The sequence below is a fragment of the Camellia sinensis genome, chromosome 9 (assembly GCF_055761805.1).
Source record: "Camellia sinensis isolate YWXY chromosome 9, ASM5576180v1, whole genome shotgun sequence".
In the NCBI taxonomy this organism is placed as follows: domain Eukaryota; kingdom Viridiplantae; phylum Streptophyta; class Magnoliopsida; order Ericales; family Theaceae; genus Camellia; species Camellia sinensis.
In genome coordinates, this window is record NC_138969.1 from 63367666 (window position 1) to 63395612 (window position 27947).

Genomic DNA, 27947 nt, shown 5'->3' on the forward strand with positions numbered 1-27947 from the left:
AGCCAAAACACTAGTATTTACTTTAAGCGACTAATATATTTAGTACCTAAAAACATTTTTTGCTACTAAATATTTGGTCGTTATTATTGAGGCTTTTGGCGACAAAAAAATTGGTCACCGAAAAGGTTTATTTAATTTTTTTCCAACCTTTTGGCGACTAAATATTTAGTCGGCAAATAAATACATTTGGCGACTAAAATAAGTTTAGTCACCAATTAGCTTTCCCGACTACTCTTCGGCTACTAATTCTGCGACCAAAAAATTTAGTCGCTAAAGCCTTTCGGAGACTAAAATTGACTTTTGGCGACTAAAAATTTAGTCGCCAAAAGTGAAAATTCTTGCAGTGTCTTGTTTTGGTAATTAAACACTTACCCAAAAGGTGACCTAGGAGTGGTGCTAAGAAATACAATCAAGTTTGGCTCATCATTGACAATACTTTGTGACTTGCTGCGAATATTCAAAATTGTCCTTTTTGTTTTGTTTCTAGAGATTGTAACAGGAAGGCTCATAGAGTAGCCAAGTATGCCCAACTTTGGGGTCTCACTATTCCTGGATGGGAATCAATCCTAGTTGGGTTACTATGGAAGTTTCTCTGGATTGTAGGTTGTAAAGACCAATGATTTCATCAATAAAATTTTCCTATCTATTGGCCAAATAAAAAAAAATAGTGGTGAAGATAAGATATTGCCTATGGGATTATAATGTAGTGACTCCTATTAGTGGTTAAATTTTGATGTGGTAGCTTTCTATAACTGACAAACCCCATGTCCTTTTAATGCGATTTTTTTGCAGATTGTCTTGTTTTGTTTTGTTTTGTTTTCACTCTTTGTATTTGTTTTATCTTTTTTTTTTTATGTTCTCAAAATAATTATAAAAAAAATAATAACAAGAAGTTTGAAAAGCCATCGCTCTCATTTTATTTCTAAATCCTATTTTTGAGAATTCAATTTTTTTTTTATTTTTTATTTTTAAACTTTTTCTAAAAGGGGGTGTTTTCAAAAATAGATTTTGAAAATAGTTTATCAAATGAGTTTTATTTTTACTTTTTTGTCCTTTGTTTTTTTTTTTTGAGAATAGAAAATTGTTTTCAACAACAAAATCAAATGTGCACATTTTCTAAATAAACAATTAAAATCGTAAATGTTTTAAATCTTGAAGAAATCTATTGTGTGCATCCTTAAAAAGATAGACAACGCAATAAAATTACAATTTTTTGTGGTGAAATGAATCATATATGTACATATCATATACTGTAAACCATTTGTGGTGAGAAATATTATGAATCTTTTTGGAGAAAAAAATTACAACTTCTTGTGATGTTTATTATGAAACGTTGTGGTAATATTATGCATGTTGTGGTAGGGAGGGTGTACACAATATGCACTTTTTCAAGGGTTTACACTGTAGCAGCTATCTTAAATCATTTAAAAGACTATACGTTTTCCTTCTGCTGTTCCCTCGCTTTTGTTGCCAAGAAAATCATGTACCCTAGCTAGGAGCTACTACAGTTGATATCATTTATTTGTTCAAAATTCATGTGTCCCAACACAAAGGAAAATGCATAAGACCCCCAGTGGGGGTGCTGGGGGTCTGCTGTGATTGGTCAAAAAACTGTTTTTTTTTTTTTTTCTCCATTGGCAGCCCCCCCGTGGAGGTGGGGGTGCTGGGGGTCCTTCCGTAATGGGGGTCTCCAGCATCTCTCCAACACAAAATGTAGTAGTCAAAAAAATACATGAAGCTTAATCCCCCATTTGATGGGGGTCTGAGACGAGTAAATTGGATATAGACCTAACATTTGGCATAATCAATTTTTTTTACCTCTTAAAAATATTTGTGCATGTAAACTCACTCAAAACCCTAAACCAAGTAGGAAAAAAAAGGCTAAAGTACAGAGATTGTATATGATGCATAAATTATTGACATAGGGGAAGTTAGAATTTTTAGTGTACCTCTCTTTCTGTAAACAATTAAGGAGAAAGACAACTGTTGCTGCAGGCTTCACAATGGAGATGGAGACATCAACATAAACATTCACAAAAGCCTGAACCAACTAAGATGATAACATGTAGAGATTGTATATGATGCATAAATTATTGACATAGGGGAAGCAAGAATTTCAAGCGTACCTCTCTTTCTGTAAACAATTAAGCGAAAGACAACTACTGCTACAGGCTTCACAATGGAGATGGAGATGGAGATGGAAATGGAGATGGAGATGTCAATATACATTCTACCTATGTTTAAGAAGAGGGAAAACATTCTTTTCTTGGTTCGATATATCTAGCACAATGTTTGATTCTTTTCTTCTAGGGAAGAAAGGTGGCAAAGAACATATACCAGCTCCTCTTTTCTCTTTTCCTTTTCCTTTCAATATTCTCTACTTTTCCTCAGAAAAATGTGCAGCTCCATTCAATGCATTTTCATATTTATAAGCACAGTGTAACGAGAGTATGAGACTCCCAATTGGGTTGCCCACTCACTTAAAGGACCTTACATTCCTTGCATGCTGATGCAGTTTCACGGATAAAAGCTCAATGACATGGTTAGCAGTGTTTTTGAATACATCATCCAATATAAAAATGATCCTCTTCACATCCTTGAGTCTTGCACATAATATATTTGATCTTTCAATCTCATTTGGCCAATCAGTTAATCTTAAACCCAACATATTTGCTATTTGATCTGGGTGCCAAGACACTATAGTTTGGTATGGTTTGCAAATAAAATGTAACAGTCCACACATCAAAAATGGCGATCTCTACAAAGCAGTCCTCCTTTCATGAGATATCATCCGTATCCGTTTGGAATAATGCATCTAGAATCTGTGTACCCTAACAGCAAGAATAGGTTGAAATCCTCCCTCACGTACAAATATTTCCGGCACCTTTACACAATAGACTGGAGACCAGATAATGCAACGATGGTAGAGAACCCATTCATAGTCCTCCACATACTTGAAAAAGCACACACAACTTCAACTAAAACCTTGTTCGATAGCAAGGCTTAAACCTAAATGCATTTAGTGGTTCACAAATAAGAGAGTTTGGTAATGTAAAATTACCTACCACTTAAATATGGAAATTGACTCAAAATGAAATTACAAATCTTAATTTTAAGTTAGAGAGACTGGTCATTAAATACTGAATACACACAATGAAATATAATTTTTATTTTCATTCTCAACTAACACGTTTTTTTATCTTATAATTTTCAAATTTAAAAGTTTCATTACTTAAATATTTTACCACTAGAAATCAAGTACTAAAAGTTTTAAATTTTATAATGGGCCAATTATATTGGCATCCCAACCAATCAGCATGGGGAAAATTTATACTTCAATGCATCCTTGCATATAACCACGCTCTCCTTCATAAGCTGGCCAAACATGTGTAAATATTTTAATTGTTAGGTAAGTAGTGAGATTGGTTGTATACTTAAATCCACATCGATAATCTAAGTCACCTAAACTTTGCTAATATAATGCTAGAGTCTCTCTACTCATTGCCAATTGATTTTGAGTTAGATGCTTAACAGTTAGGTTCGAACACAAGATTTATTATCTCTCCCTATTTCTAATAATTAAAACTTTTAGATGAGATGTGTTCAAACTTCATTGAATAATAAAGTTGACCCTATTTCTAATAATTAAAATATAACTTTTAGATGAGATGGTGGTCAACGATCTAACATAGTATTAGAGTACGCAATAGATCCCGTGTTCAAATCTCACTGCTTACTCAAAAATTAATAATTAAAATATTTGAACGTCTTTGGCCCACTTATGAAAGAAAGTCTAGCCACATGAACAGTGTGTTGAAAAAATAATTAAATTTATTCCTTTCTCTAATAGTTTAAGTTTTTAGATGAAGTTAGTGGTTAACAATTCAACATGATATTAAACAATAATTAAAATTTTCCCTTCTTCTAATATTGGTTAACAATTCAACATAGTATTAGAGCAAGAAAGTTTAATCTGTTCGATGAAATTGATGGTGAACAATTCAACATGATATTACAGCTATATATTGTGTTTGAACCTCACCGCCTACCAATAATTAAAATATTTACACATTGTTGTAGTCAGGGGTCTTAGTCACGGGCCTAGAAAGGGGCCTTGAGCTTCTCCTAGGGGTTTTAGATAGATCTAGTCTCGACACAAATGTGGCCCCAAAACATCTTGATCTGCTTGTGTTCTGGGCTAGCCTGGAACTCATCTCTTGGACTTGCAAAAGGCTTAGAATATGGTGAGCTTAGATTTCAAATAGAAGTTGTTTCAGTCACTGCTGGAGACCATTATGTGTGGCCAAGGAAGCTAAGAGTCCCAATGAGTTGGGTCAAATTATTTTAGGGTGATTATTGGGTACTCCCGGAATATGGCCACGTGGTATTCTCTGTTATTATGATCGGTGAAGAATGTGTTATGATTTTGTGTTGGATGATTGAAGAATGTGAGAAACATAATTAATGATGATTGGTGAAGGAATATGGACACGTAGTAGTCCAATAGTATCTAATAATTTTCCATTCTATTACCAAAATGGAGCTTTTGGAAGCCCGTTAATAATGGAGTGAAGTCTGAATGTTTTGGTTGTAGAGGAGTCAAGTATCGAGACTCATTAATGGAGGTCTTTTTATTAAAATATAGTCAAACCTTCTCAATTATGTTTCAAGGTATTCCCTCAAGAGGGAGAAAGATCCTCTATTTAAAGATGAATATGGTTAATCAAGTTTTGGCAAGTGTTTAAGAGCATTGAATGCTTATAAGAAAGTTTTGTGGGCTGTTAAATTGTTTCCAAAAGTAGTAAATAAGATCTTGCCAAAAATGATAATTTTTGGCAGTGACAGTTGTCTATCACTGTTGCTGAACAAAACTAAAAAGTATCGATATGACCAAAGTTGTTAATACCGTATCGGATTAAGTATATTTTTTTCATTAGTATGGTACCTACCGGTACCAATATGTTACCGAATACTGTTTCATATTTATCGCGAAAGTATTATATATGTATTAAAAATATAATTTAGTAACAAATAAATTTTTTTTTTTGAAGTAACAAATAATTTAACAATTTATATCATGAATCACAAATTTATATGTAAAAGAGGCTTAAAAGCCTACTATATCAGCTAAATAACACAATTTAAGATATTTCAAAGAGTATGGAACTCTTCAACAAAGGTGGGGTTTTCAGATTTCAAGTTGAAGGTTGCGGTGTAATGGAGCTTTGGATGCATTTAGCGCCTCGGATTTGGTTGTTTTTGGTTTGCTTTTTATTTTTTTATTATTTGCTGTAATAATCCTTCCTGTGTGGAGGTTGTGTCTGTCCTTTGTGAGGGTTTTTTCTCCTCCTCAATGGAAAATTTGTTATCTCTTTATGAGATCTTTTACTATCACTGTACAAGGTTGATCCAATTTTTTATCAGCTTTACAATGAAGATTTTCTTCCCATCTAAAAAAAAAAAAAAGTATGGAACACAAATTTCTACCATTTTAATATTACAAACCACTATAAAATAAATAAATAAATAAATGGCTAGTATTGTGTGGTATTCACCTGGTATTATGTTTTCCGGCTAGTATTGTCCAGTATCGTCTGGTATTTGTCGGTATTTTAGGTTGAACATAATTGGATTTTGTAGGTACCGTTTTGCTTCTGAAACGGTATGTACCGGCTGGTAGGTACTGGATTGATAACATTGGATATGATTTAAAAGAGCTTAGCCAATAAGTTGAGAACACATTTATGAGAAATGGGTCGAAAATAGCCTTTGCTGAATCGGGCTACGCTGAAAAGTACTGGGCTGATCTCTCACAGCTGAGTAAGGTTTGGCCAAGCCATGTAGGCTCAACTCTAGCTTGTCTCCCAATCTTCAGATTGGGGTTGGGTAGCCGTGGTACTGCTGAAAAGGTTGGAACGCTGGTTTTGTTAGGGTGAAATGACTCTTGCATTGCTTCAGTAATGGATTTGAGCCATTGTTTGCTTTAAGTTGTACCAAGTCCATGAGGGCACTTGCCCATGTGTTTTAGGGTTGTTCTGCTGCTGAAATGAGCCAAAAGTGTACTGTTCTGGAGACTTTTTTCCTCGGGCTGCCGCCAAGCCACTTAAAGTCTTTTGACACTACATATCCGAACATTTTACCCTTGTTCAAACATATTGGACAAAATTTGACCGTCCAACAAGCTACGTCTTATCAACAACTATTTGTTCAGACTTAAGTGTCTAAACGTTTTCATATTGTTTGGCCTTGGTAACGAGAGTCTGAGACTCCCAAATGAAATACATGTATATAACAAGGACCCTCTTCACATCCTCCAGTCTTGCACATAATATAATTGATCATTCAGTTTCATTTGGACGATCAATTAATCTCAAACCCAACATGTAAGCTATTTGATCTTGAATACTTTTAATGTCTGGGTGCCAAGACACTATAGCCACCAAAATCTCATCAAAAGCTTGTCCAATTTAGCTTTTTTTTCTTGCCAATTTCTTTTACCAAAGTCGTCTTTCGAACAACCCCCAATACAATGTATCCCAAAGAAATTGATTGTCATTTGACATTGTCAAATTTGTGGTCTCATAGGTCACGAGCCTTTCAAAGGGAATGAATTATATCCCCATGGGATGTGTAGAGCTGGATTTGTTCCATAGCATTTTAGCCTCATCCATTCTCTTTTGCTTCTTTTCCTAGGAAACGTGTGACAAAATCATCTGTTTAAAAAAAAAAGTGCGACCAAATCAGAAAACCACCTATTAAAACACTCTTGTTCACATTAGTTCCACCTTCCAAAAACTCTTTAGCCCTTCCTATGATCCCATTAAGTTTTTCGATCTAGCGCTTGGCATCTTCTCGAATTTTTTCAATCTAGTGCTTGGAAAATGTTTCTGCAATATTTTTTGCTTTTAAAAAATGAAAAACATTTTCCATCCAAATTAGGTCATCTTCTGTTGAATGCTGAAAATTGTCTTCCATTGATTTCTATTTTCCATTATACCGAACACTAAAATATGTGAACAACTTTTTTTACCGAAACAAATTTACATGATGAGTATTGAAGATGATTTTTTTTTTTAATCTTTCTTTCTTGCCTTTTATTTTTTATTTTTTGCATGGTGTTATTTGGGGTACAATTTAAAGCTATTTAATACTTCAGATACTAAAAAAAGCCTACATACTAAGGTCACTTAAAAAGAACTACTATTCTTGACCAAAGTGGCTATTTGTATGTTTACATATGAGTTGTGGATCATGCTAATTGCAACTCACATGTCTTTAAGGTAAAGAAAATGCCAAAATATTTAGACTTTCAATTCGCTTATGTTGTGTTTGGTTGGGGGATTTGAAGAAGAATTTAGAAAGGGAAAATGAAAAGTTAGGTGAAATATGAATAAAATATACCTACATGTCACCTAGTTTCACACACATTTTCCCTTTCCCTTTCCCTTTCCCTTTCCAAATCCCTCCCCAAATCCCTTCATGTTTCTGCATTATGAATAGAATGCAATGCAACTTAGTTCATGCAGACAAAAAGTTAGCTTTTTACACAATTCAACTTAACTCAGACATATTTAACTTTGTTTTATGAATAGAATAAGCAATGGACTGCAGTTAGCATTATTTATATATTCAATTCCATAAATTATTGAAAAGAGCAAAGCTAGAATTCAAGGGAAGGCAAATGGCTGCCGCAGAGTTCACAAAAATATTCTTTTCCTGGTTTGATGTATCTGGCACATGCTTGATACTTTGTTTCCAGGGATGAAAGGTTGGAAAGAACACACAGCTCCTCCTTTTTCTCTTTTCATTTTCCATTTGATTTTCTTCCTTTTTCTTGAGAAAAAGGTTATACACAGGCTTGACTCACTGAATTTTCATATTAATAGACTAGGCAACAAGTCTCCAAAAATGAAATACATGCATAAATAATGACGATGACAGATATAATGATAAGAACTTAGAAGGCAAGTGGGCTGTCCATTAAAGAACCTTACTTACAACAGTTTAATAGCACAGTCAGCAGTGTTTTTAGAGTTATTGGTAAATGGAGTTGGCCTGCAAATTTGCTGGTCTGTTCCAGTGAAATTGTGTATTCCTGCTAAATTTGCTCCCAAATCCCAATTGTTTTGTTAAGGTTTTTGTTAGATGAAAAATTACTGCTAATGTGTGTGCTCACACGCATGTAGATGGTCTTCCTTGCATTGGACGAGAACACAAAAAAATAATTATTAAAACGCCAATTCTCAATCAATTACTCTGTCAATAATTAAAAGATGACCTTTTTCGACTTTTTCTTTTTGGTGTTGGTCATGCAAAATAGCATGTGGAATAGTTGACAAACACTCATGACATGAAGAATATATGTAGATGGGAGTGAATAAAGTAGTTTTGCTAGCTCTATCAATCTAAGTAATTTAATCGCTCGGAATAGGAGCGTTGGAGTTGAAAAGACTTTCTTCTATCGTTCACGAGGTATTATAAAAATGTACAATACAATTAAGTAGATCACAATGTAAACATGGCCTTTATTTAAAGTAGTAAATAGTGCAAAGTGAGGCTCTTGCTCAGAATCATTAATGACAAAAAGCACACCCCTGCCCAAGCTAAAAGGTGAGCATTATTGAGATAAAGTGAATTGTTTCTTATATTGCTCTTCAGAAGCAGTCTGTGCTTCCTGAATATAAGAGATATATGTAAAATCATTTTTAAGCAAACTATAAACTGTGAATTCATTGTTCACCAGTACTGAAATGGTCCAAAATGTTTGTTTGATGGTTCTCAAAAGTCAACTCAACAAGCCTTTATATTTCACTTCTATGTCAAAACAGGGTCCATGTATTTGGGCTAAATATTCTGGACAAAGTTCGTAGAATGTGTTCTTCAGCATTTCTTTTATTTTTTATTTTTGTGATCAGGACAAGGGAAATTTATTGATGAAATTGAAATGGTTGCAAAGTAAACACAACAATGTACATCAATAAAAAGAGTTGGCAAGACACCAACGAACAGGAACCAGAAAATCAGAGTGAGAGAAAGAGAGAGGACCCAACAAAGCTTAACACCACCCAAAACGGCAAGAGTACACAGCTGTTAAAAGACAAAAGCAAGGCAAGCATTCACAATCTTTTATGGGAATCCTAAGCCAACTACGAAACTGCATTTTGAAGCTAGAATTTCAGCATATTTAATGAGGCAAAACCACAGAGAGAGAGAGAGAGAGAGATTACCTTGACATTGAAGTGCTTTTGCATAATCAGAACATTATCCCAACATCATCCACTTTGATTGTCTTCAGTTTTGGTTTGCTTTGGACCCTGGAGGGAGTGGTAGAAGTAAAAGTCTTCATTTTAGAGCAATCTTTCTAAATTGGAAAATGAGTGAGAGCACTAATTAGTGCTATCACTAATGATGTGGCAGTGGGCCCCACCAGGAATGATTTGATGTTTTGGCCTTGGTGTTGTATTTTTTTTCTTTTTTTATTGAGTTTCATGTCATTAGTGGTATTTTTAGAGCTCCAAAATTAGTGGTCTCTATCATTGTTGTTCTAAATTACACATCCGAGGATGACCATTCAAAGTAGATCTCCCGGTACAGAAACTATAGAGATGTGAAAGATGTTCCGTTTTTTTTTAGACTTTTGAACACCATCTTATCAACTATAGCTTCTTGTTCCTCTTTCCGTAGGTTTTTCTTTACAACAACGTCCTCCAACTTCTCACAGTCATATCGAACCAAAATTTCTATTGAGATGTTAGCCTCCTCAGGAAACAAATTTGTAACAACCCCGTCCCACATCGGAAGCTTGCATGGGTGATCTTGGGCATATAGAGCACTACTAGCTTGCTACTAAGTAACTTAGACTTAAGCTTTTGGGTCATGTTGGTCAACCCACAGGTTACTTGGGCCAAAAGGTAGTGAGGTGTTTTACAAAACACAAAGCAACAAGCAGGACTTGGATTCCTCATCCTGCAGCTAATCATAGCTCAACTTAAGACTTCCATACACTAATTGATCGACACCTTCAATGGTTTTTCGAAATGATTTATTTAAGTTTATAAGTTGCCTCTTTCCATTGCCCAACCTTGGCATTCAATGTGGGGGAGTCAAGAACATCGCCAGCATTCCGTCTAAAGCATCACATCCAGCAACCCTTACTTGGGAAGGAACAACTACTAAGAATTTCAGAACTTTAATTGACTAAATGAGCCAGCATTCCTTCTAAAGCATCACATCAAGCAATCCTTACTTGGGAAAGAATGGCTACTAAGAATTTCAAAACTTAACAGTAAAAAATAATTGACTAAATGAACAACCATCCGTTGAAGATATAACTTTTGTCCCCACAAACTGAATTTCTATGGATTTCTTGAAAATTTTATACCTTTAGTCCACTTCAAATGAAATGTGGCGCCAAGTCGTATGAATAAAATCAGTGGCATATCTAAAGTGTAGAATTTCCTAATTACATGATAATGTATAAAATAGAATTACCTCTACTTTGAAATAGATTTGCACAAACTGATTCAAGTCCATCCCCTATAGCTGAAGTTAACAGATACAATTTCCTTCAGTTTTGGTGTGCTTTGGATCCCGCCGGAAGTAACGGCAGCGAAAGTCTTCATTTTGGGGCACTCTCTCACTCTAAGTTGCTCCAAGGATGAACATTCAAAAAGAAAGTCGTCTCTTGTGCAGAAACCACTTGGGTTTGGAAGGCATTCAAGCATGATTACTTGGAGACTTTCGAACACCATTTTTACAATTGAATGCTTAAGAAATATGAGAAGTAAAAAGGTCCCATATCTGAAGAAAGCAAAAGAAAAGTCTTAATATATGTTAGATGGATTCACCCCCTATATGTTTAAGCCTTTAAGCGGATGCATGTTTGAAATAACGTGCATTGATTCTATGTATGGACACTTTGGATTCCCTAACAAAATTCAAGCTATCGACTCTTTGGATTCCATAACAAAAGCTTGCTTCAAATGAATTACAATCTCCTCTTAACAAATTCAAGCAACAATTCATTGTTGTACTCTAAATTATTATTAGTCAATCACATTTCAATAAAAAGCAAATTGCAATATATTTTTTACCACAGATACAAACAAGCATGCAAACAAACGTACAATATTGTTAATTGAGATAAATAATTTTGTATACAAGCTCCATTACAATGCAGAGAAAGTAAAATTACACACACAGTGGGTTCTTTTTTTCCCCCTTTATTCACTCTTCAAATCTTTAGCACACATTAGATAAACATACCTTTATTTAGAGTAGTAGTTTTGATATTGCAAAGCAAGAATTATTTAGAAACACAAATCATAGGAAGCATATGCCCTTAGACAATAAAATCGTAAGTAAGGTAGACATCACATAACCATAGAGAGTAGCTCAACATTCTTTACGGTTGACAACTGAAAAAAGAAAATGAAAACTCAATAATAATCTAGCAGTATATTTCTATAAAGGATATAGATATCTATATTTTGCTACATATAATGTTCGCCTTTTTGTTTTTTATTTTTAGAAACAAAAAAATGAAAATATAAAAAACACCATTGTCTTCATATTGTTTTCATTTTTGCACAAAAAATAGCTTTTCAAATTTTGGAAATAACTTTTTGGCTGTTTCCTAAAAAATGGGATAGATTTTAGAAAAAAATTCTGAAAAAAGTACTCAAAAAAAAAAAAAAAATCACAAAACATATCTATTTTTCTGTAATAGAAAATTCCTTTCAGATAAGAATTGTATTGTTTTTGGGTATAGCTTGAGGTAAATCATGAATTGTCCACTTACTCATAAGAGTTATTCCTCATAAATTCATAAGCTAGTTCACAATCTAATTAAGAGTCAGCATGGATTTCATCTTCAAGAGTACTATTCTGTCTTGCCTAAAAAGAAAAAGAAAAAAGAAAAGAAAAGAAAAAAATTAGGAAAGATTATGATAGGAAACATTCATAATGACTAAAAAAAAAAAAAAGAATGAAGAGTGAGAAACCTGATAATATTGTCTGCGTAGATGGAAAACAAGATATTTAAACAACCTATTCATAATTTCATAAGTTGACAAATCTATCAAGTGTATGTTGAATGGGCCTCAAAGAAAATATGCAGATTGAAAGGCCAATTAATTTTATTTATTCCTTATGTAGTAAAATTTATACTGAAAACTCACAACATTTTTAGATTACCTATCGATTGAATAAAGATCTTACGCAATGCACAAAGACCACAAATTGCTCTGAGAGAGATAGCAAGTAGGCATTCTTCCCCTCTTCCACTTTTTGGCGAATAACACTTTCTATCATCACTCCAAATCATGACCTCTATCACATTTTGATTGATTGTATATAATTTTTTTTGGGGTCTTAAGAAAAATAAAATATCTAATATAAATATACATGCAATGTAGGATAGTTGACTTAATAACAACTCAATCGTTATTAGGCCATTAAGGCGATCGCCTAAGGTCACACTTTTGGAATTCGACAACTTGAAACCAAAAAAAAAAAAAAAATTCCGAATAAAAACCTAATATAAAATTTATTAAGTGGCATAAAAACAAAAGAAAAAAAGAAATCCATTGTTAGCATTTTCTTTTTTATTTAAGGAAGGCATTATCTCAATCCACCAAGTCTCTTCCATCTTTATCCAAAGGCCTAAAAAAAAATTCATTGTCCAAAGATCTTTACTAAAATTTGATAAAAATCTACCAAATAAAAATAAAACTATTCAAACAGTTATAAATTCTACGTATTGTAGGAAGCATTACCCTAAGTAGTTGCTAGAATATTAAATAATTTATTATCTCATGTTCAAAGGCCTTCGATTTTTATTTTTTTATTATTTTTTTAAGATAGTCAAAGGGCTTCGTTATTAAAGGCATAAATGAACATTCATTCTAAAAGGCTAATAAAAAGTAAAATTTCTTTATCCATCAACTTAACTTAACACTTAAAAAATAAAAATAAATTCTATGCACGAAAGAGGACAATATATTAAATTTTAACTGCAGTAATAAAAGAAAACAATAAATTTTACATTAAAAAGTGTAATCTATATAAAAAAATTTAAAATGTTATTTGAGTGTAATAAAGGGCCTCTCTATGCACAAAATTCATGCATAAAAATATACCTAGAAAAATAATATGTGGTTAAGATTCAACTCTTATGTAGTGGAGTAAAGTCCGCATTTTGAATGAATCTCGACCGTATATTAAAATTTTTGAGTATTTTTAAATATACCAAATATAATTCAAAATTACTAGAGATTCCTAATTATCTACAAACTAAATTATCAACTACTCACAACGAGGAGTTGATAATTTGATTTGTATTTCATTAAAAAACGCAATGTATCATGAATTTTCATCTTGAAACTTACTCCGAAACTAAAGTGTATGATGTAAATTTAAAATTAGTTGAATATGGATCATACAAACAAAATGAATACATACTCCCTTGATTTACTAGTTTATTAGTGTTATCGACAAGGGTCCAATTTAATTTACTGTAAAAAAAAAATTAAAATAAGAAAAAAAACATTGCCTCATAATGTAAGTAATTACCTGATATATATATATATATATATATGTTAAATGTTGTAAAATAGAGAAGTACCTTTTGGTGGCTTTGAAACAGTTTTGCACAAACTGATTCAAAAGGAAGTAGTGGCAGCGAAAGTCATCGTTTTGGGGCAGTCTCTCACTGTAAGTATTTCCAAGGATGGTCATTCAAAAGGAAAGTCGTCTCCTCCTGTGCAGAAACCATCTTGTAGTCCACTCTCTTCTTTTTCTTTACGCCCTTCGTTTTGCTTCGCAGCAACAATTTGCTCCATTTCTTCACAGCGAGTCACCCAAAGCACTTCAAGTAGATAAAGAGCTTGAGCTATGGAAGGTTGGAAGACATATTTCAGTTTGCCACATGAATGGACTTCCATAGACCAAAATCAAATGCTTGTTCCAGTTTCTCACATGCTGATACAAAAAGCTTCTCCAAACTTCAGGACATGCGTTAACTACCAAGCGTTAACTACCAAACTTCTGAGCCTTGGGAAGCACACCCAGCTGGAGGTAGTAAGTGCACCTAGGCATATCCCTTCAAAAGTATCCAATTTCCAGAGTTTCAATTCTTCCAGGTTAAACAACAATTGCAGATCAGGTTGTTGTGCCTGTGGTGAAATCCCCCCATTCCTCTGTGTTGATCAAGTACTCAATTTGACAACAATCTTTAATCCTCAGATGCTCAAAGACATTTAAACCTTCTACATCGGCTTGTAAATTTGGAAAAATGTTCTTCATGTCCTGCAAATGCTCCACACTTAGATGCGTAGCTCGCTTCAACACCATCTTTAGCCATTTACTCCAATTAACCATGGGTCCAACCGAATTTCCATGTCCCAAATAATTTGGGGAATAATTTTCACATCCCCAACTCGATTTTCCGATAAAGATAATAAAACTTTCCAGCTTAGGTAAAACAAAGTCCTTAGGTATATGCGCAATGTCAGGTATGGAAATGGTTAGCACTTTTAGGTGAGGCCAAGATCTTAGTGCAGTAGCTACTTCTACTGCAGCGTCTCCAATCCTCCAAGTTACGCTGCCAAACAAGTACAACTCCTCCAAATGGCATAAAGGTGATACCATTGCAGCCGGAATGAGAAATTCATGAAAGCTTCCAGTCATGTCCAACAACCTTAGATTAGTTAACTCCCTTATAGCATTTGGTACCTCAGAAAATAAGGCACGCCTGAGGTTAAGGACTTCAAGTATCTTTAACTGTTCAAGAAATTTAGTGTCCCCAAAGTTAATTCCTTCAAGAACTAATGTTCGAAGACACGTTTGGTTATTGAAAGTATCAGCACAACAAATTGGATTGTCAAGATGAGGGTAGAAGTGTCGGCTCCAATCTAAAACACTAAGTGCCTTCATCCTAGAAAGGAATTCATGTGAACATGACCATGCATTTAGATTGTCTTGAAATGGTAATATTTGGGGCTTTGAACATTCCAAGACCTCAGGAAGGTTACTGATCTGATTTCTCATCAATGATATGCCTGTGTATTTATCCAAACTATCCACATTTGGCCAATCTTTCAAATTGCAACCAGCTCTTACAAAATGCTTTTTGGATCCTATAAATATGGCAACAACATCATGCATTTTGATGCAATCTTGTACATCCCTAGCTAATAACAAACATGAAGCTATGAGATTGTTGATCACTGACTTTGCTCTGCTCCTAGCTTCCTGCACTGTATCAACATTTTTGAATAATCTCAACCCCATCCCATACCGTACCAAGTCTTCTATTAAGATGTCATGATCCTCGGGAAACAGAGAACAAAGCAAGAAGCAATCCTTGGCTTCCTCATCTTGCAAGTAATCATAGCTCAACCTAAGAGTTTTGTACACTTGTTGATCAACACCTTCAATGTTTGTTGGCAATGATTTTTTTAATTCTTGAGCTGCATTTTTCCATTCTTCAAGGTTATATTTACCTTTCATTGCTTTTCCAACTGTAACTACTGCTATGGGAAGCCCTCCACATTCTTTACAAATCTCTTTAGCAACATCATTTAACGCAGAAGAGTCAACAGCATCGCCAACATTTTTTCTAAATAAGTCCCATGAATCTTGTTCAGATAAAACATCAAGCCAGACTATCTTTGTCCTCTCCCATTCCTTTGCCATGGTTCTGCATACTTGCTCACACCATGTTGTGATTATGATTTTACAGCCCTCATGATCTTGGCCAAGTGGAATGCCCAAGGTTGTCAATTCAAGTCTGTCCCAAACATCATCTAATATAATAAGGACCTTTTTCACATCCTTGAGCCTTGCACAAAGCATGCTTCCTCTTTCAATTTCACTTGACTGATCAGTCAATTTGGTGAAACCCAACATAACAGCTATTTGATCTTGAATCTTTTTAATATCTGGGTTTTGAGACACTACAGCCATCACAACTTCATCAAAAAGCTTATCTGATTTAGTTTTTTTTCCAAATTTCTTTTACTAAAGTTGTCTTTCCAACACCCCCAAGACCATGTATTCCAATAAAGTAGATCTTGTCATCAGTTAGTGCTTTCATTACACTCATCATTGCCAAATTTGTGGTCTCATAAGTCACAAGCCTTTCCGAGGGTATGGACTCTATCCCCAAGGGACGAGCTGGTTTGGATATGCTATTGAAGTAGCCATCTTTTTCTAGCTCTTTAGCCACCTCAACTTTATCTTTTGCTTCTTTACCTAGCTGGCGACGTGTGACCAAATCAGGAAACCACCCAATGAAACATTTATGGTTCACATTGGTACCATCTTCTAGAAACTTTTTAGCCTCTACTATGAACCCATCAACTTTTTCAATCCAATTCTTGACATTTCCTAGAATTTCTTCTCTATTCCTTTTTGCTACATCAATGAAGTCGTCCACATCTTTTCTCTGAGCCTCTAACTTTTCAACTTGGTCTCTCAAATCTCCAAAGTATTCCATTCGATGAAGGACATAACTGAATTGACGCCCAACTGGCTCCACCAAGAATTCGACAACTTTTCCTCCAACGGAAATCAGAGCATCAAGAGCAGCCATAGCCATGTCCGAAGACAAATATTCAATAAGAACCATTTTACAGTAGTATGGGACTCCCAAAAAATAAAAATAAAAAATTTGTTGTACTATTGGCATTAATAATTATCTGTGTCTACTTACAATTAAATCTTTGGGTTCAATTTCTGACATTGACAAACAATTTTTTTTTTTGTTCTTTTTGGTGTAGATTTTTGGTAGATGGGGGAATAGAAGAAAAAAATTAATTGGTTTAGTTCAATTGATCACTTTTGTATCCTCTTAATTAGAAGGTCAAGAAGTTAATCCTTATCAATGTTAAAAACTAAACCAAACCAAACCAAACCAAACTAAGCCTTAAGTCCCATCAAATGGAGTCGGCTACATCAATCCTTCTTCTCCATGCGGCTCTATCAAAGGCCATTTCGTTAGTCAAATTAAGTAGATTCATATCTCTATTTACTAAGCTAGCCAACGTCAATCTAGGTCTACCCCGTCTCCTAACACTTCTATTTACCGTCATTGCATCGCATCTCTTCACTACTGCCTTTGTTGGTCTCCGTTGAATATGACCAAACCATCTCAATCTATTCTCTCTCAACTCATCTTCTATCAGTGCTACTCCTACCCATTCCCGAATATACTCCTTCCCAATTCTGTCTTTTCTAGTCTTGCCACGCATCCACCTTAGCATTCTCATTTCAGTAACACTTATCTTATCTACATGTTGTTTCTTTGTTATCTAACACTCCATTCCATACAACTGTCAATTTTGCGAAGAGAAAAGTTAGGTATGAGTGGTATCTCATCCCCTTTTATATCAAATCATCACCATAATTATAGGAGTGCCCTAAGGCATAAAATAAGGATCCTGAATATACATAAGAATAAAATAGGAAATATTCCAACACATTCTAACACTCCCCCTCAAGCTGGTGCAAAGATATCTCTCATGCCCAGCTTGTTAAGAATGTCACGGAATGGTTTATTCCCTAATCCTTTGGTGAGAACATCAGCCAGTTGGTCCCCAGACCTCACGAATGGCGTACATATAGTGCCACTAATAAGCTTTTCCTTGATAAAATGACTATCAATCTCCACATACTTGGTCCTATCTTGCTGAACTGGATTGTGAGCTATATTGATGGCTACCGTATTGTCACAGTACAGCCTCATAGAATCTGTTTGATGAATCCCCAAATCCCTCAAAAATAGTCTAATACATAATAGCTCACACGCACCCTGAGTCATAGCTCTGAATTTAGCCACTGCAGTGGACCTCGTAACTACATTATGTTTCTTGCTTCTCCAAGTAACTAGATTTCCTCCAACAAAGGTACAATAGCAAGAGGTTGACCTTCTATCAGTGACTGATCCAGCCCAATCAACATTTGTATATGCCTTCACACTAAGATGACCGTGTTTTGAGAAATAGAGACCCTTTCCCGGAGAAGACTTCAAGTACCTCAGAATCCACATAACTGCCTCTAAGTGAATTGCACGTGGAACATGCATAAACTAACTAACCATACTCACTGCAATAGCAATGTCAGGACGCGAATGGGATAAGTAGATAAGCTTACCCACTAGTCTCTGGTATCTCCCCCTGTCTACAAGCTCGCCTCATTGATCCTCACTAAGCTTCAGTGCAGGCTCTAGTGGTGTATCACAGGCTTTACTTCCAAGCATACCAGTTTCTTTTTGAAAATCAAGCACATACTTTCTTTGACATATGAAGATGCCATCTTTGGACCGAGCAACCTCAATACCTAGAAAGTACTGCAAGCCGCCTAAGTCTTTGATTTCAAACTCATTGGCTAAATACTCCTTTAACCGAGGAACCTCCTCAACATCATCTCCTATAAGTACAATATCATCCACATAAACAATAAGAGCTGTTGTCTTACCATGTGAGGAGTGTTTCACGAACAAAGTATGATCAACTTGACTCTGTTTGAAACCATATCGTAGCATGGCCTGAGTAATCCTCTCAAACCAAGCCCTAGGAGACTGTTTGAGTCCATAAAGTGACTTGCATAGTCGACACACTGTTCCTTTGGTTTTGACATCCTCAAAGCCTGGGAGAATGTCCATGTACACTTCTTCCAAATCTCCATGAAGGAAAGCATTTTTCACATCAAATTGATGGAGAGGCCAGTCGAGATTAGAGGCAAGGGAGAGAAGGACTCTGACAGAGTTCATCTTAGCAATAGGAGCAAATGTCTCCTGGTAGTCTACTTCATAAGTTTGCGTAAAGCCCTTGGCCACCAATCTTACCTTGTAACGTTTAATTAAACCATTGGCTTCATGCTTCACGGTGTACACCCACTTACATCCAACAGGTCGTTTGCCCTTAGGTAACTCAACCAATTTCCAAGTGCCATTTTTAGCAAGGGCTCTTATCTCCTCCATCATGGCATGCTTCCCCTTAGGAGCAGGGAGAGCATCTTGAAAATTAGAAGGAAAGACTCACAGAAGAAATTTTAGACAGAAAAGCTTTATAGGAAGAAGACAGATTAGTGTATGAGACAAAATGAGAAATAGGATGTTGAGTACAAGACCTAACCCTCTTCCTTTTAGCAATGGAAACGTCTAGATCAGAAAGAATAGTTACTTGGAGTTGCATCAGAAGAAGAGGATTCTGGACACTCATCAGAAGGAGAAGATAGCAGTGGAGAATCCGAATTAGTCTCGTGTACCCAAATAACTTTTTCCCTATCCTTGTCCCTGACATAAATATTGTCGTCTTTCACTGTGGATTCAGACTCAACATCTTTCACTGCGGATTCAGACACAACATTCTCAATAGCTAGGTCACCATTAACATTCTCAACCAACTCAATTACTGATGGTAGTGATACAGGAATCGCTTCACACCAAGACTCCCCCCGAAGGGATGACTGGGACACGAGGGAGGACAGGAAGTAGGACTAAGACTCAAAGAAAGGCACATCCATAGAGATAAACCATTTTCGAGAGGGTGAATGATAACACTTGTAGCCCTTTTGTGTGGCAGAGTAACCCAAGAAGACACACCGAAGAGACCTAGGATCCAACTTACCACGGGTAGGAGAATGGTTATAAACAAAGCACACACACCCAAAGTTTTTGGAAGGAATGGAGAAACTAGAAGAGTGGGACCCTAACAAAACCTGAAGAGGAGTGTGTTTGTTGAGAACTTGGGTAGGCGGACGATTAATGAGGAAGGCTGTAGTGAGAAAAACTTCCCCCCGATAGGATCTAGGAACACCGCATTTCAAAGGACAGACAACATGCAATGTCAAGAAGATGGTAGTTTTTACGCTCTGCAACACCATTCTGTTGAGGGGTATTGGTACAAGAAGTTTGGTGAATAATACCATGAGTGACAAAATAGCTGGCAAGGCCAGAGTCAATGTATTCTTCCCATTATCAAAACGCAAAATTTTGACAACCGCCCCAAACTAAGTGCAAATCATTTTATGAAAATTTTGAAACACAGAAAAAACCTCACGTTTGTCCTTCATAAGCTACACCCAGGTAGTCCTAGAACAATCATCAATAAAGGTGACAAACCATCGGTGACCCTTTAAAGACACAAAACGAGAGGGACCCCACACATCAGAATGAATCAATGAAAAAGGAACTAAACTTTTATTACTAGAAGGAGCAAAAGAAACTCTGTGTTGTTTTCCAAGTTGACACGACTCACAATGAAACTCAGAAACATTATTTTTCAAAAAAAAACTGAAGGAAAAGATGCTTAAGTAACAAAAAAGATGGATGCCCAAGACAATGGTGCCACAGCCATAGGTCTTCCTTGGTAGATGGTAACTGAATGGATAAATGAACCAGCTTGTCTGATCTAGGATATAGAGACCATTCTTGTTTCTACCACACTGCCAATCATCTTTCTCGTGATAAGGTCCTGAAACAGACAATGATCAGGAAAAAAGGTCACACTACAATTTAAGTCCCCAGTAATATGAATCAAAGATAAAAGATTAACACTAAAATTGGGAACATGTAGTACAGAAGACAAAGGAAGGGAAGCAGTGGCATGAATTAAACCTGTCGCAAACACAAAAGAAATGGTGGCATGAATTATCCTATCCTGAAGAAAGGGTATATACGGAGAACAAATCAGAAGACCCAAACATACGGTCGAAAACACCAGAATCGATAATCCAAGACAACATTTAATGAGATAGGAAAGCACTTGTAAAAGAAGCTACGTTACCTGAATGGGTAAAGTTACCTCAAGATAAACTAGATGCCCGACGGTCTAGCAAGTGGCGAAGAGTAACCTCCAACTCAGAAGTAGAAAGCCCAGAGATATCAGCAGATGAAACAACCGAAACGAGAGACTGTGGCTTAACTGTATCAAAATGATGGGCTTGGGCATTAGGCCCTCGGCCTCTAGACGGACCAAAGCAACCCCCTCGAGAACCAGAACGATCTCCACGACCCCTAGATCGCAGCCTATGCAACTTCTAACAAGTCTCACGAGTGTGGCGAGGGCGACGACAATAGTCACAGAAGAAGGTATCCTTCTCCGGAGGAGGACGGGAACTATGATCCCCATCTCGAGAGGGTGCAAAGGCCAAGGCAGATCAATCAGAAGAGGTAGACGGAAGCATAGCAGAACGACGACTCTCCTTGTTCTGCACATAAGCAAATGCTTCTTAGAGAGAAGGAAACACATCCATACCAAGCACCCGACTTCTAACAGGATCAAACTCCACATTCAGACCCTTCAAAAACTTGAAGACCCGCACTTGTTCAACAAATTTCTGGTACCCAGCAGAATTAATGGGACAAACAGGCTTGTAGTCCTAAAGATGATCAAGTTTCTTCCACCCATTGCGAAGGAAAGTAAAATACTGGAGGATAGTCATCTCACCCTGGACAGACCAGTCAATGGAGCGTCATAACTCAAAAGTCTGTGAAAAATTGCCTTTGTGGGAATACGTAGTGGCCACCACAGCCTCCTAAATATCCTGTGTTGTGTCCATAGACAAGTATCCCTCACCAATCTCTGAAACCATGGAATGTATCAACCAGCCCATGATAAGAGAATTGGTAATCTCCCACTGATCATAACCCGGATCTGTGGTCCTGAGGGTCTGAACGCACCCATCAACATATCTCAACTTCCCTTTGCTTTTCAAAAAAATAGTCAAACTCTACAACCACGCTAGATAATTCTAACTATTAAAGAGAGAGGTGGTGATTTTCTGGCCAGGGTTGAGGGAATCAGTCATAGTAGTAGGCAAAACAGGACTCGCGCCATGAGGAGCAGGCTGCGAAGTAATAGACTCACTAGTCAATTCCGCCATGAATACTCTACTAAGGAACCCTCACAACAAACACTAGTCTAATCACAAACCCAAAAGATGGGAGAACATACCAAACATAACAAAATGAATTTAAGAAAACATTTTTTTTTTTTTTTAAGAAGACAGAAAACAGAGAGAAGGGAATTACATGAATAGAGAGACTAAACACCAATGGTCACAGAATAATGACTTCAATGCAACCTAGATCCAAGAGAGAGCCGATAGAACCAGAGCTCCTGAGAGAGACCCAACTAAACCAGAGCTCCTAAGAGGTTATCGACAACTTGAGGAGGGAGGAAAAACACCCCCGACTGAACCTCTAAGCCTGCCCACAAACCTGGGCCGAGAAAAGGGAGGCTCCAACGAGCCCTAGGGTGCTGTCGAAGCCCTAGGAGGCTGCAGCTAGGGCTGCCGAAGCCCTAGGAGGATGCGGCTAGTACTGTTAGAGCCCTAAGAGGCTGCGACTGGTGCTAGCAGAACCCTAAGGGGACAACTACTGGTGGGGATTGCGGCTAGTGTGGTGGTGCGGTGGTGGTGTGATGGTGACTGTAGGGTTGTGGTTTCTAGGGTTTTACAGTGGCTCTGATAGCATGTCAATTTTGAGAAGAAAAAAGTTAGAGGTATGAGTGGTATCTCATCCCCTTTTATATTAAATCATCACCATAATTACAGGAGTGCCCTAAGGCATAAAATAAGGATACTGAATATACATAAGAATAAAATAGGAAATATTCTAACACATTCTAACAACAAAATCGCTGGTCTAATAGCCGTTCTGTAGAACTTTCCTTTTAGTCTAGTGGGTACTCGTTTATTGCACAGTACCCTAGACGCACTTCATCACTTAAGCCACCCTGCCTTAATTTTATGGACCACATCCGCATCAATCTTCCCCACCGTCGTGATAATCAACCTTAAATAATGAAAATGTTCACTCTTAGATAGTTTTTGGTTCCCAATCTTCACTTTTCCTTTGTTTTCATTGTTATTGTTACTAAATTTACACTCCATGTATTCTGTCTTAGTTCTGCTTATTCGAAATCCTTTAGATTCAAGTGCTTCTCTCCAAATCTCCAATTTTATGTTAACTCATTCTCTAGTCTCATCCACTAACACAATATCATCTGCAAAAAACATACATCATGGCACATAATCCTGAATACTTCTCATCAACTCATCCATAGCCAAAGCAAAAAAATAAGGACTTAAGATAGATCCTTGATGTAACTCTACAATAATTGAAAATTCATTTGTCTCTCCAGCAGACAATCTAATAGTGATCACCACCCTTTCATACATGTCTCTAATCACATCAATGTAACCTTTTGTCACCCCTTTCTTCTCTAACACTCACTAGATTATATCCTGAAGCGCACACCATATGAATGACTCTCTTCTTTTCTCTGTACTTTCTTTCACTCTCCTCAAAAGATAGATCACTTCCATTATTGACCTACCAGGCATAAACTTAAATTGATTCTCTAGCATCTCTGTTATATCTCGCAATCAACGTTCCATCACCCACTCCTATACTTTCATTATATAACACATTAGCTTGATTCCTCTATAGTTGTTGCAATTCTGGACATCTTCTTTATTCTTTTAGATTGATACTAAAATATTCTTCCTCCATTCATCTAGCATGTTCCTAGTCAACAAAATCTTGTTAAACAACCTAGTCAACCAAGCAACCCCCTTCTTATCCAAACACTTCCAAACTTCAATAAGGATATCATCGAGTCCTAAAGCCTTATTCGATTTCATTTTCTTAAGTGCAATCTACACTTCAAAGTTCATAATCCTGCGATAGAACTTATAGTTTTGGTTTTCCTTATTACTGACTATTTACTCTCCTATTGACGTACCTCCATGTTCCTCATTTAACAGTTTCTCAAAATAGTTCTTCCACCTTCCTTAAACTCTTCATTCTTCACCAATACCTTAGAATCCTCACTCTTGATACACTTAACTTGATTAAAATCTTTTGTTTTCCTCTCCCTTATTTTAGCAAGTTTGTATACCCTCTTTTCTCCCTCCGAACTATCTAGTCTAGTGTATAGGTCATCATAAGCTTTCAACTTAGCCTCTTTCACGACATTCTTGATCTCCTTATTAGCAAGGTTGTTAAAATCGGGATCCTACGTTGGATCGTTGGAGGTGTTTATAGGATTAGATCGTAGAATCGGATCGAGGATCGTAAGATCCTGCCGAAAAAGACAAATTACATAACAATTTAATTTAAATAAATATTTCTTATAAAGTATACACAAAATGAGCCTATATTCTATTAAAAAGAAGTGAATATATTGTGAAAAATACAATACTCCATGTAAAATGTACATATAATATTATACAATAGAAAACTCGATGGTAAAAGTTTTGTATTTCATCAAAAAAGAAGGTGAAGAAGAAGAAGAAGAAGAAGAAGAAGAAGAAGAATTCTATAGCAAAATACTTTACAATCTACAATAATGCATAAAAAGTAAAGAAAAAATATTTAACAAAGTTGGATATGAAAATAGATTAAGAACTCAAAAGAGTAGCTTAGTCGAATGATAAGGTTTGTCGTTAGCATCCTTGGTGGAGCGGATTCGAGTCACAAAAATAATCTCTCTAAAAATTGGGATATAGTTGCAATCATCTTACCCTCCTTAGACTCCGCTAAAGCTAAGTTTGTTTTTCTGACTATTTAGTTTTCTTAAATTACTGCAATATTTGAATGTTTGTTTCCTAATTTGTTTTTCTTAGTCTATTTGATTCAATACTACTTAATTTTTATTATTTATTTTGACCACATAAATTGGTATTTAGACAACAAACATAAAATTTATAATAAAATATGTCATACAATACAAAACAAGGCTTGTAAATTGGATCGGATAGGATCGGATTCGGATCGGGATTCTACGATCCTATAAGATCCCACTACCAGGATCGAAAGATCCTACCCATAAGGAGTTTTTTATACGATCCGGATCGATTGTACTCAAATGGATCGTAAGATCGAAGGATCGTAAGATTTGGATCGGGATTCTGATAACCATGCTTATTAGCCAATTTATAGCTCTTAAGATTTTCCTCAATTCTATCCTTCTACCACTTTTTAAAGTACTCTTTTTCTCCTTAACTACCACTTGAACCTCTTCCCTCCACCACCAAGTTTCCCTAGAGTTGGGTCCCTTTCCTTTCGATTCTCCAAGAACTTCCCTTGAGATTCTCCTCATACAATTGGCCATCAAGTTCTACATAGTGTTAGCATCATCTTCCAAGTCCTAAGTCCCAAGTACCAAGTACCTTCCTTACCCATTCTATTCTTAAATATTTCTAGTTTATCCCCCTTTTAGGACCCACCATCTTGTCCTACGACGCCCACTATGAGGATTTTTTTGTCATCATGTGTTGTTTCTTCTTGTGTTGGTTATTAGACTTATCAATATGTGTTGTTAGACTATGATTGTCCGATTTGATGCAATTCTTCTTAATCTTGTATCGATTCACCAAAAATAAAATAAAGAAAGAAAAATTGCACTCGCAACAATAAAATTACTCAAAAGATAATTAATATGTGTAATTATTCAATAATCATATGACATTGTCTGTATAGTGCTTCCAACCAATGATATATGTAATATTAAAAGCAGTGCTTATCTTTAAAGTGTTTTTCTCCGTCCTATGTGGAACCAACTTAGAACTCTATAGGGCTATGTTTCTCTCATGTTTAAATTTGAATGTGTTGTCCAAGCCCATGGAGCCTACTACAGATCATGTTTCGATGATTCGAGCGGTTCATTTTGTAGGATTCTCCATGTATATCATTTGTAGAAAGAATTAAATTGATTCAATAAGCGTAGCCATTCTATTTTATCTCATTTATATCTGAAAAAATAGACGATAAATAAAAAATAAAAAATAGATAATCTTTTATTTTATCTAGTATTTTAGAGACAAACAAAATTCTCATTGTTGGCTCACGTGTCAAACGTTGTGTTCAATGCACAAGTCTTCCTTTGACAAATTTTTTGATAGACCTCTACTTTTTGTATTAAACTCATGCCACAACGCTATGACAGATGCGAAAAGTTATTTGGTATTTATAGGATGACACTGTCTTCTAAAAATTAACAAAAAAAATATTGAGTTTTACTATTTTAATTAATTAAAAACATGTTACAGCACTGCTTGTATTTACTCTAAGATCACCATATAATTTTCCAACAAGTGGCACTTATCATTACACCAAGTCACGACCTAATGGAAGTAGGGATGGTCACGGGACAGATTTGTAATCTTTTGCCCATGTTTCATATCATATCGAGGGTGAGCTAAATCGGATTTGTGTCGGGGTGGGTTAATTTTGTTACCTAAAAAATAAAAATACTAATGATGATCAGAGATTATAATACTTTATAATTAATGAAAGTTAAAATATGTTAAATGAAAAAATATGAGTGAAAATGAATCATAAGTGTATTATTTTAGTGGTTTAATCTTAATATATTAAAAAAAGAATATATATTATTCATATATAAATATATTAAATAAATATAATTGGGCGGGGTGGGTTAGGATAGGATGAGGGAATCAAGACTCGTTCCCAATCCACTTTTCTTATCGGGGCAGGAAAAATCCGTATAACGTGAGACAGAGGATGGGGTGGAGCGAGGTAGGAGAAAATTGGTCACCTTAATTTGGAAGTACCCAAACATTGGGGTGGCCATAGGCACAATAGTCCGCCCAACCTATCCAACTCAACCTGATAATTTTAGACTTAAGAAAAATATTCAACTCGTAGGATTGGGTTGGACTAAAATTTTGAGTCCATTTAATTTTGAGGCTAGGTTTGGGATAAAGACTTTTAACTTCGTGGGCCCAACTTATCCATTTATAAAATTTTAATTTAATTTTTATATTATTTAGATACAAATTAAATTTAAAAAAATAATAAAAGATAAAGAAAGGGAAAATTTACCTATAAATCCCTTTTGGAGGAATTATTATCAATTTAGTCCCTTTTGATTTCTTATGAACCAATTAGTCCCACTGATTTTGGTAAGATGGTTTTAATATATTATCTTGTGTGAAACTTTACGTTTATGGCTTTGTTCCACATAGATTTGACTTGATCCATCTGTTGTAGAAGGAATGTTGGGGAGACAAATATTATTTCATGTGGATCACATTGAGAGAATCATGCATTTGATTGGGGTGGGATTCCCATTTGGTGGTGAATGGAGGCCAATATATACATTGAGGTGGTGGAACAAATCAATAAGCCGTCACATACAAAAAACAAAAAAATTCCACATCTAGCAAAACCACACCCCACAAAATATATACCATGAAAACCACATCCTTCAATCTTTGACATTAATGTTGCCCACAATTACCACATTTGATGTGAAAAACACACCACATCCAGCAAAACCACATCCCCATGAATCCTAAACGCCCCACAAAACAACATCCAACAAAACCACATACTGATGAAGTATACATCCTACAAATCAAAGCTGGATATGTGGGACTTTCAAACATCCTATAGCAACCCTGGTTTTGACCCATCTCTTATGGTATTCTGAACTCGAGTCTTGTAATTTAATGTTGTTGATTATGCCTTTTTCCTTCTCTTACTCTTTGAATTTGAGTTTTGGAATGTCTTCAGCATGTTTAGAACAGGTGGGTTGCTAGTTGGTCTAGAACCTTGTTGCTCAGAATTTTGGTCTTCCGCTCAAGCGAGTATTCTTGCTCTCGAGCGGGGTTTACAATCATTTAATACTTTGTGCGTCTGCAAAAATACTGTGGAAGTGTTTTTCACGCTCAAGCGGTGTTCCTTACGCTCGAGCGGGTCCGAGCTCGAGCAGGCCCTCTGGCACTTGAGCGGCTGTCTGAAATCTGTAAAATACTGGACGAGTGTATTCTACGCTCGAGCGGATCTCTTTGCGCTCGAGCGGGTAGTGCCTTGCTATTGTGCCTTGGCGCTCGAGCGGGTCAAATTTTTGTGTCTGACGCTCGAGTGTCAAACTCTCCGCTCGGGCGGACCGCGCTTTATCAGATCGTGA

At 36.0% G+C, this 27947-nt stretch overlaps 1 protein-coding gene and 1 long non-coding RNA gene across 11 annotated transcripts in view; one reads left to right on the top strand and one right to left on the bottom strand.

Moving 5' to 3' along the window:
* The window catches only part of LOC145798625 (uncharacterized), a 217928-nt gene that overhangs the window by 60152 nt on the left and 129829 nt on the right, over positions 1–27947 (top strand). The window lies entirely within an intron of this gene.
* LOC114274098 (disease resistance protein At4g27190-like) overlaps positions 8886–27947 on the bottom strand; it is an 82580-nt gene continuing 63518 nt past the window's right edge. For 2 of the 5 annotated variants that reach the window (XR_014339791.1, XR_014339790.1), the window contains 4 exons: positions 11801–11895; positions 10492–10800; positions 9228–9314; positions 8886–9087 (listed from right to left, as the gene is read on the bottom strand). Coding sequence is in view for 3 of the 5 variants with exons in the window: in XM_082886897.1 (XP_082743023.1) it covers positions 14161–15966 (1806 nt within the window). In the remaining 2 variants the exon portion in view is untranslated. Of the gene's footprint in view, positions 9088–9227; positions 9315–10491; positions 10801–11111; positions 11418–11800; positions 11896–13624; positions 24000–27947 lie in introns of those variants that run through there. The other 3 variants (XM_082886897.1, XM_082886898.1, XM_082886899.1) reach the window with 3 other exon arrangements.